The sequence below is a fragment of the Capsicum annuum genome, chromosome 11 (genome assembly GCF_002878395.1).
Source record: "Capsicum annuum cultivar UCD-10X-F1 chromosome 11, UCD10Xv1.1, whole genome shotgun sequence".
In the NCBI taxonomy this organism is placed as follows: domain Eukaryota; kingdom Viridiplantae; phylum Streptophyta; class Magnoliopsida; order Solanales; family Solanaceae; genus Capsicum; species Capsicum annuum.
In genome coordinates this window covers 172791688-172802367 of record NC_061121.1, presented here as the reverse complement: position 1 = coordinate 172802367, position 10680 = coordinate 172791688, and the positions used below count along the sequence as shown (strand labels likewise).

At 37.5% G+C, this 10680-nt stretch overlaps 1 protein-coding gene across 2 annotated transcripts in view; it reads right to left on the bottom strand.

Annotated features, from left to right (window-relative positions):
- LOC107848445 overlaps nt 1-10192 on the bottom strand; it is a 36196-nt gene extending 26004 nt beyond the window's left edge. The window contains exons 1-7 of one of the 2 annotated variants that reach the window (XR_007046912.1): nt 7987-10192; nt 7293-7532; nt 6103-6232; nt 5214-5366; nt 4837-5081; nt 4686-4755; nt 2573-2779 (exon numbers count right to left, since the gene is read on the bottom strand). Coding sequence is in view for 1 of the 2 variants with exons in the window: in XM_047399079.1 (XP_047255035.1) it covers nt 2573-2779; nt 4686-4755; nt 4837-5081; nt 5214-5366; nt 6103-6232; nt 7293-7532; nt 7987-10025 (3084 nt within the window). In the remaining variant the exon portion in view is untranslated. The remainder of the gene's footprint in view (nt 1-2572; nt 2780-4685; nt 4756-4836; nt 5082-5213; nt 5367-6102; nt 6233-7292; nt 7533-7986) is intronic. The other variant, XM_047399079.1, reaches the window with a different exon arrangement.
- Nucleotides 10193-10680: the final 488 nt, after the last annotated feature.

The window sequence follows — 10680 nt, the reverse complement described above, 5'->3', positions numbered from 1 at the left end:
GAGAGAGGGTAGGGAGGAAGAGAGAGAGCCGTTATAAAGTTGTTAGCAGATTAACCAAACCTAAAGAAAGTCTTTTAATGAAGGGCAAAAAGTTCAAATCACTTTTCTAAAGAGTCTTCACACTTTTAATAGATTATAGATGTATACGGGGTTTCCCCTAAATGTTAATAATTTTTTACCTTATCAAAAAAATAGAGTATTGGACTGACACGACAGGGGTGTGCACATGAGGGATCGTACCCGATTTGGTTAACCAATTTTGGGTACTTTGACCAAAATCGACGGAGAAAATGCATACAGAGTCAAATAGAGTAACTGATATTGGGTAATATAAAAAAATGGAATACCTTGTATATAGAAATTTCTATGTTACTCTTTTTCCTTTTATCTCCTTTCAGGATTCTCCTCTTTACCAATATTTTCTCCTAAAGTTTCCAACATGATATCTCATAATTTAGGCTTTATAATTCAAATTTTAGATATTTGAATTATTTTTAGCCGATTCCAGGCACTCGTGTCCATATCTAGATCCATATTCCCAAATCTTAAAATTTAGATCATGAGAGATCACCCGTATTAGACACCTGCACCCGAGTCCAAGCAACTTAGCTGGCATCTTGGTAAATGCAATATCTTTAGACGGTGGTGGCTGACATTTTGATTAATAGTGTGTTAGACAACACCCTGACCTACATGATGTCCATATTTCCAATGCCCCGGAAGGTGCTAAGCCAGTTTGCAAAATCAAAAGATCCTTCCCGTACAAGGGGAAACAGTCAGAATCATATATTCCACTTGGTCAAATGAGCCAGAGTCATTCAAACTAAGCTTAAAGGTGGTCTAGGGATTAATGATCTTGGCACAACAACACTCCTAGTATAATCCCACAAAGTGGGTCTGGAGAATTAGTTTATCTTGCAAAACATAACAAAAAGTATGTTGATGAAATGGACCTAGAGGTATAGCTCAAGGGAACTGGAAACCACAGTGCACTAGAACTCCTAGCTCTTTAAACAGGTAGGACCCTGGGGAAGCAAATTAGCAAACTTTGGAATGAGTTTCTCTCAAAGAATCTGATTCAAAGGTGGCAATGGTGCTCACATCATGTTCTTGAAAGACCAAAGGTCGGACAATTCTACATTGGAGGAGGACTTCGCTGACGATACTGGCAGCACCTGGACATCTAACATGAGAATGAATGTTCATGATTGGGAATTACAGGATCTCCTAGATTTCCTGAGCAGGCTTCATAATTTCATCCCTGAATACGAAGCAGTTGTATACTGTAAAAGCAGGTTACAGTCAACTCTGTGCGCAGAATCAGATCATTGAGTTTTGGCCCTGGAAACTTATCTAGAAGACAAAGCTTTCAACAATGATAATTTGTTTCGCCTGGACAGTTCTGAATGAGGCATGTTTAACTCAAGATAACCTTAGCAAAGAAGTATATAGCTTGTGAACAGGTGCTACATGTGCTCGAGCAATTCAGAATGTATTAGTCGCCTCTTCCTCCACTGTTTAGTTTCTAACGACTTATGGGAATATGTTCTACTCTCCTTTTGGACTCAATTGGATCATGCCGTTTTTAGACTCAAAGATACCTATAAAATTTGGTGCTCATGGAGAGTTGATAGGCATAGGACCGTCAAGAAAATCTGGATAAAGATCTCTGCAAGTACTTGGTGTGTTTGGACTGAGAGGCACCGCAGATATTTTGATCAATTTCAACTCGGACACATTTTCTAAAGGCTAAGTGTCTTCTTAAGTTATTATGTTGGAAACTCTTGCTAATTGCTATTGCAAATAGCTATGTCCAGCTCTTGGAATATGCTATATCTTTGACTTTAGAATTGGCCTTTGTTGTACAGGAGCTAAATTTATTTTTGTGTTCCAATATGTAATTTCAGCATATTCTTGATGCATCTTTATGGAACAACAGCAACAGCATACCTAGTGAAATCCCACAAGTGAGATCTGGGAAAGATACAGTGCATCCAGACCTTACCAGTTACCACTACCTCGTGGAGGTAGACAGGCTGTTTCCGAAAGACCCTCGGCTCAAGTGAAGCAAATCCAAGTACAACGAAGGAAACAATGAAGAAAATATAGTAACTAACAAGGGAAACAGTGCAAAGTCTACAAGAAAGAAACAAGAACAACAGAAAAACAGTTAAGTGAAACACAATAAACAACAGATTATGATAGATATCACAAGCAAGAACTGTGATACTACGGCTAGTACAACGACAAACACCAACAAGCCTAAACCTTCGAAAAGCAAGACAACACTCCTACCTTAATATGTGTCCTCCACATCCTCCTATCTAACTATTTCTCTTGTCCTTCATTATGGAACTACTTCACCCAAAAAAAAAGGCAGAAAACATATCAATGATTTGAACAGTACAATCTTTGCACTCTTATGCGACTTCTGAGCAGTTGTTGGAGTTTATGTTGGAAGAAAAAAGAAGGGTAGTTGAAAGGATTTCCCCTCAAGGCAAGACTATCAGAAAATGCAAAGAAAGAAATTGCATTCAATAGCTGCACCAAAAAGACCATTTTAGAACCATACCTTCGCATAATTTCCATCAAGGGCAATTGCTAGGCTGCAATCTGCAATGGCATCTGAAATTTGACCCATAGCTCGGTATGCAGCAGCACGATTGCAGAAACAAATTGCTGTGAAAGGCCGTGACTCAAAATTACATGATACAGCAGCTGTATAGTGCTCAACAGCTTCTGCATGCTTTCCTGATTGAAATGCTGCATTTCCAGCTGCCTGCATAATAAAGGATGAACATTTCTTTAAATGGAAGGCAAAATGTTGTTTTCATTTTTTAACATTACTTTGTTCTCAGGGTAGCAGCAAAAAATTTTGCATTACTCTCTGAGATATGCTAGGAATCAGAAAAATGCAATAAAGATGAACAGTCAAACAAGGGTAGGAAAACATTTAAACTTAATGGATCAACAAACAAGTGAGAGGCTATACAGAAGCAAACAAGAGTCTGAAGCAACTAGAAACAAGAGCCATAGTCAGCTCAGTTCGTATGTCTTTAATCAACAAAATCGGTAAGATGCCAAGATGAGGCCTACCAACACTTCCAGCAGGATAGGTAATAGCACATATTGCAGCCATAGACTAGTTCTGCATGCTACATTAAAATATCACACTGGAGCAAAGAAACTGAACTGATTGTGTTCCCTTAGGGTAGAACCTAGAAAAAAACTAGACATGACACCTTATATAATCTAGAGGATATCACAGCTTGTAGTACCCAAAATGAAACCATTACAATCATAATGGAGCAACCTTACAATTACATGTTGGCTGATGGACTCAGACCATAAAAAGCTAGTAATTCCAAGCAGATGTAGAGTTCGATTTTTTATTACAAACACAAACAGATGATGCAGATAACTATACCTCATATAGTCAGAAGAACGGGGATATTATTAGAGGCTTCCTCAGTATACAGTTTTGTTGCATCTCTTTTTTCTTCTTTTTCAGAAAGGGTACAATGGTTACTAATTGCAGTAGCTTTCTCGTACTAGGAACTTACCAAAAAAGCAAGCCATTAAATAAATTTAATTGCCAAGGGTCAGGCGGAGAACTAAACTTTTTAAAAAAGATACCATGCTGCTTAAATCTCATATTGCATAAGAATAACTAGTAATACCTTTCTCCAAAAAGAAAAAGGAAATAGCAACAAAAAAACTTTGCTAGGAATTCAGTGTTGACCAAATAAAGACCAACCAACACACTTCAAAAAGGATAATGATACCAATGACAATGTTAAGTAGGACTTTGGTAACATCAAAGTCCATATTTCAAGTTTGAAGTTGAAATAATCAGTAAATCTGATAAACAAACAATTACTTGAAATAATTTCCAAAAAATCTATGGACAAAATCCCTTAATAAACTAAAATAAGTTAAAAATAAATTCAAGTCATTCTCTCACAAACAATGATCCATGAATGACCACTTGTAAGAAATACAATTTCAAAGGTTTAAAAAATAATATTCGACGTGGAGTATGTAAAGCTCGAAGTACTATTACACTTCAGTGTGTAAGAAACCATATGTGCGTGTGTCTACATTGAACCTGAATGGATCAGTTGAGCCACCGAATCCCAACTCAACTACCTAAGATTTGAGTGGAGACCAAATGCTGTAAAATGGCTAGTTAAAGCAGTGAGCCATGTATGCCGCTACTTCACATACAATAACTCGGGTTCTCATTAAATGGTGCAACTTAGTATTGACACAGCAGTCCTAGCAATCTTAAGGTCCTACAGCAAAGGTACAACCTCATAAATTTTTCCGCTTTTACTCGATACCTACCGTCTCTCTTATTTATCACGGCTACTAACTAGCTAATTCAGCCACAGACCATAATTGTTTTTTCTCTTCAGTAGTTCAGTTATTGCTATTTCATTTTCCTTTCACAATCCATCCCAGAAGATTTTTCAAAATATTAACAGGTAAATAATTTTGCAAGTTCCATTAAGAAAATGACCTATAGTTCAAATATAGCTGCTACATTTAGTTGATTAAAAAATTTATAATCTTTTGTTACAATGGTATCTATATACATGTATAACCTGGGTATAAGCTGAATATAACAAGTGATAGGTGTTTGCTTAAAAAGGGGAAGGTCATAAAGCACAAAGCGCACTCACCTTAAAGCACAAGAGCTCACGTATTGTTACAGCTAGAGGAACAAAAGCTTCTAAATTCTTGAGTCCACTACTGCAAAGTCAAATTATATGACTGTAAGCTACAGATGTATGTAAAAAGGGGTACAGATATATTCCACAATGTAGAAGCCACCTTTCCATTAGACGCATTGATTTCTCTTGGTTTTTCAGAAAACTATCAGCCTCTTCAAGCTTCCCGAGATAAAAGTATGACTTGACTATTTTAGAAACACACCAGAGCCCAGCGGAAGCACTTCTCTCTGTGATAGTACTATCTAACTCTGACAACTGGTAACTGAAATTATATGGTGGAGCATTTGACTTAGCAAGTTCAAGTGTCTTCTCACATAACAGAATCACCTCTTCGTACCTCCGCAGCTGTTCATTCAACTCAACAAAATTAATTTATCTCAATAAATTCAAAAGATTTCTGGAAAACATGGTGCAATGTTACAAATTTTAAGCAGTCAAAATTCAATATTGCAGTCTCATGGTTCAAATGATACAAACCATAAGAAGGGCATCTGCTTTGAATTCGAGTAGTTTTGCCGAATAGGTGCTTATTGTCAAAGCCTCACTGACCAAACCCAAGGCCAACTCTGCATCACTTTGCCTTCGTCTTTGCAATAGTTCCACACATCGCTTCATGCATTCTGATACCCTCTGAGGGACATCAGAAAAAACCAATTAGCCTTCAACTTTTCATTTTCTAAATAAATGCAACTAAGCTCATTTTATTTGCTGAACATTCAGAAGTTTATTAAGCATTATTATTCAGGAAGAAGCTAGATAAAGAAAATCAAAATCAAAGCTTCAACTAGAATGTCAAAACCAGAATCTAAGTAAAATCACCTATTCTCTCCACATTCTTCTACTTTTTCTTGTCTTAGCGAGATAATACTTGTGGCACACGAATGGGTCATATATTTAATTAGCTAATCTAGCAACAGATACTTAAATGCACCCTCTATACTTGTGTTCCTCTTGTCCCTATTTTCTCTTCTTTTTCTCAATTTTGGGGCCTCTAAATGACCTTGCATTTCATAGGAGATACCATAAGCAAGTTGTTCAGAGAGTACGCTTGAGAAGTGCTGCACGGGCTCATAATATCTATGGCTAAAAATTCCGGATAATATCATTCAAAACCTGATATCAAATCCAAATATGTTGCAAGTTTTCTTCTCTTTTTCTTTCACCAAACAACTGATGGATTAAAAAACAAGCGGGGGCATAAATGTCATTAAGTGTGTGATGTCAAGGTAATAATTGCATGGAAAACACAGCTAGGACAATTCAGATAAAGAAGCAACAAAGATGGTAACTATCTAGGGAAAGAATCTGAAGAAGATAAGTCCTGATAAGAAGAATGTAAAGCAACCAATGAAGTTAAAAACGTTACCTGTGCTTTTTCCAAGCCCTCCGAGGCTTCCACCAATATTTTTCTATCCACACACGCTTCTGGACCATGTTGCAAGCACTTCATGAAAAAATTTGATGAATTTTCGACTTCCCCAAGAGCAAGGTAACAGCTAAGAAAATGCAAAACAAAACACGGTTACCAAAAAAAAGTACATACTTCTCCTTCTTATTTATAAATTGTATTAACACTACAATTCTATAGATCTGCGGTCCGGTCGGCCATGTTATATGGGGCGGAGTGTTGGCCTGTTATGAATTCTCACGTCCAAAAGTTGAAGGTTGCGGAAATGAGAATGTTGCGTTGGATGTGTGGATTTACGAAGGCGGACAGGTCAGGAATGAGACTATTCGGGAGAAGGTGGGAGTGGTTTCGGTGGAGGATAAGTTGCGGGAAGTGAGGTTGAGATGGTTTGGCCACGTGATGAGAAGGAGAACGGATGCCCCAGTCCGTAGATGTGAGAGGTTGGCCTTGGAGGGTTTCAAGCGAGGTAGGGGTAGACCAAAAATGTACTGGCGAGGAGTGATTAGACGTGACATGGAACAGTTACAGCTTACTGAGGACATGACCCTAGATAGGAAGGTTTGGAGGAAGAGTATTAAACTAGAAGGCTAAGGTGGGTGGTCGAGTCGTAGTCCGTAGTTAGGAGGTTTAAGGATAGCTTGGTTGGGAGTTCCAGTTATGGGGAGGGGGTCCTTGGGTTGTTAATTATACTGTTTTTTTTGTGAATGTTGGTTCTTTTGTTACTTTAGCATATTGTTTGCCTTTTGGTTAAGTATACTTTATTTTTGTGGATGTTGGTTCTTTGTTCGTTATCATGTTGTTGCACGACTGTTGGTCTACGGTCTTTTGTCTTGAGCCGGGGGTCTATCGGAAACAGCCTCTCTACTCCTTCGGGGGTAGTGGTATGGACTGCGTACATTTTACCCTCCCCAGACCCCACTATGTGGGAATATACTGGGTTTGTTGTTGTTGTTGTGTATTAACATTGTATATGTTTCATGCACTCTGAAAGCTAAACAGAATGTTTAGGCATACTAAAGGCCAGTGATCAAACTTCTGTCAGCAAACCAAATCTTCAAAAAGGTAAGAGGACGCTAGACCTGTACGATATAGAGACTAAAGGAACTTATGACAAAGACAAGGTAAAATTAATAACATGTGAAGCTCACTTTGCAGCTCGAACTTGGACCCTGAAAAAGTTTGGATCTAATGCAACAGCCTTCATACAATCCTCTAGTGCTTCTCTCATTCTTCCGAGAGACATACGTGTTGCTGCACGGTTGCTATAGCATAACATTAAAGCCCGAAGACAGCTCTTAGATGTGTCACTTTCAGTCACACAGTTCAGTCCTTGTGTGTAGCATTCCTCTGCTTTAGATAAGTTTCCATTTGCATAGGCTTGATTCCCCCTGATATAAATTCATATCACAAGTATGAGCTTCACATAAAAATACACAAAAAAAGGAATAAGTGGGTGTTTGGATGGGCTTATAGCTTTTGTTTTATAAGTCAAAAGCCAAAAGTTAGGAATTCTAATTTATGACTTTTGGCTTATTTTTGCCTTTTTAGCTTAAAAGTAAGTGCTTAAAAGCACTTTTTTTATTTTACCCAAGCACTTCAAAAGTGTTTAAAAGCTATTTTGTCTTAAAAACACTTAAAATAAGCCAATCCAGACAGGCCCTGAGCTACTCAACCATCACACCCTAATATTGAACACAGGAAGAAGAAATTGGCATGATTGATAGGAAGTGCAACACGTCCTAACACAGAGTCAATCCAGTAACAATATAGGCCAAAAATTTCATCCCAACTTTAATCAAGGTAGATCCCTCCATGATTTAAAAAAAGAACACTAACTTGTACCTCAATCGCCATTTTTCACATGCTTCCTGAGCAGCCATGCTTGCAGCAACTGTTTCAGGGTTGACCTCCTTGATCCTAGCTTGTTCATTATTTCCCTGGCTATGGCTTATCATAGCAGGTATATCTCCTTTCTTACCCTGAGTGGGAGATGAAAGAGGAGATGACCCAGAAACTTGAAAAAATTGCCCAGGTGACGAGGAGTAAGACAATTTTGTAGTTGAACTACACGAATCATTAATGATCTTCATTCGATTTTTCTTCTTCTGTTGGTGTGTTGCCGCTGCTATCTGATTATGAGCAACAGAGGATGCAGCAAATATGAAGCTACCCTGGCAAGCCTCTTCTAAATTTGAAGCAACATTAAACTGACTTCCCCCGTCAGTATCTTGTCTCTCAATTGTTGATCTAGAAGTCACTTCAGTATCTGCTGCAGTTCCGAAAGAATCAGTACTATAATCTAAATGCTCCGCAGCAGATTTAAAGCTTTCAGTTTCAGTCCCAGATATAGACTCTTCAGAAGGACCGCCTGTATCTACACCATGATGACTTGAGTGTCTGAATTCTACTTCTTGTGCTTCACTATATGTCACATCATTTTCATTGATATTCATGCATACTGTTGCATCTATCAGATCTTCATCTGTTACATCATTTGAAACTGCAGGACGTGAATCGCTTGAACAATAATTCTCATTCAGAACGAACGACTCATCAGAAGCCACAGAAGTTCCTCTTGAAAGTGTACCATCTGCTAGTGTTTCACGATATGGAGAAATATCCATTGGTGAATACAGTTCAGAAGGTTCAGCATTCCCTTCTGAACTTCCTCTGAAGGCAAAGTCTTGCGCAAAGTTCAGTGGCGTTGAGAGTGTTTGCTTAGGTTTCAACTTCTTTTTCTTGTATCTAGGATCTCTAGTTGCTTCCTTTCTAGTTTCAACTTTCTTATTTAAGCTTCCTTTAGTAGTTGGTGTAAGATTTTGCATTAGCATGCCAACAGACTTAGCAGTGAAACTAAATTCAACCTTCTTTCCAGTCCTATCAGTTGATGGTACTTCAAAAGTACCCATCATAGATTCAACAGGGATATTACAGGAGGGAAATGCACCACTATGAGCGTCTAGATGAACCTGATTATTATACTGATTATTCTGCATCCCTGCCTGAAATGTGAACCCTGAACGAATTGAAACTCCACTGGCACTCTTATTAACAGCATTTCCACTAGGGTAACTTGAACTTGGACCAACTTTTACATTCTCATTAGCAACATACGAACCCATAGGCTCATTTATTTGCATGTTTTTCATCTTATCATGGAGCAACATCTCCGATTTTCCATAGTCCTTCATCTCATTCTCAGTTCTTCCTTTGATATTCAATTTATCCATCTCATTCAAGAGCTCAACTCCTACAACCCCACCAATTTTACTATCAGCATTTTCACTACTAGCAAAGCTGCCAAAAACGTTACACTCGGATTTTACACTGTCCACAATACGCGCAGAGTCAACAGTTCCCTCCTCACTCTTGATATTTAACTTGTCCTCCACTTCCTTACTCACCATTTCATCAAGCTTCGTATCGCCACCCGTAAACACAAAAGATCCTCCTTGCTTATCACTTTCAAGATTCAGTTTCCTCAATTCATCAACAGGAATTGTTGTTCCAAACAAACTACCATTATTAGCACTACTTCTACTAGCTCCAAAAACAAACCCTTGATTACCAACAACCCCACTACCCCTATCAACCCCAGAAGCAAAACTCACATTGCCAAATTTCCCAGAAACCGACTCCACATGATGACCCGTGTCTTGATTTTCCCCAAAAGGGTTCAACATTTGGTCCTTTCTATGAGCAGCACCCGTGTATTTCTTCTTATACAATCTGGGTTTTTGCAGCCTTGAGGACGGATTCGGACCCGGTGAAGTGAACTCAAGATTGTGATCCATTGAAAGATAATTGTAAGAAGATTGAGCGTTAAAAATCTGACCTTTATGCAGATGCAAATCATCGGTGTCGGTCAACGCCGGCGACATATGTCATCTAATCAGACGGCCGGCGTTTACTTCGATATATTCTTGATCAATTTTCAAAGAATCTTTCGATTATCATGAAATTGCTTTGTTTGGGGGATAAATCTAAAGAAGTTTGTAGAGGACGGTCTCCTTTTTTTTCTTTTTTTTTAATTTATATTTTTGGCTTTCTTTTTCAAATGTGTGTATGATTATATACTTGTTTTAAATTGCTAAAAACTAAATTTGTCATTATAAAAAATAATAAAATAGTATTTGATTGAACTGATTTATAGATAAAAATTATGAAAATAAAAAATTCATATAAAATACAACATAAAGAAAAATCATAGAAATAACAGAAAAAAATGAATAATGCAACATTATTCTTACTACATTGATCACTAAAAATAGAAGTAAAAAGATACAAAATCAATACATAATCTTTTGCGTCCTCGTCAATATTTATTCTCACAAGTCGATCACCATTCAATAGATTTCATCTTATTCTTCAATTTAAGCTAAAATATGAATATAATAAGCGCATAAAATATAACAATTTAAAAAACTAATGTAATCGATCATTTTTATAAATTTTTACAATGCTTCTAATTTATAGGACTATAACGTAAAACACCAAATTATGGCATTATATGACTGTTAAGCATTATGTGTGTTT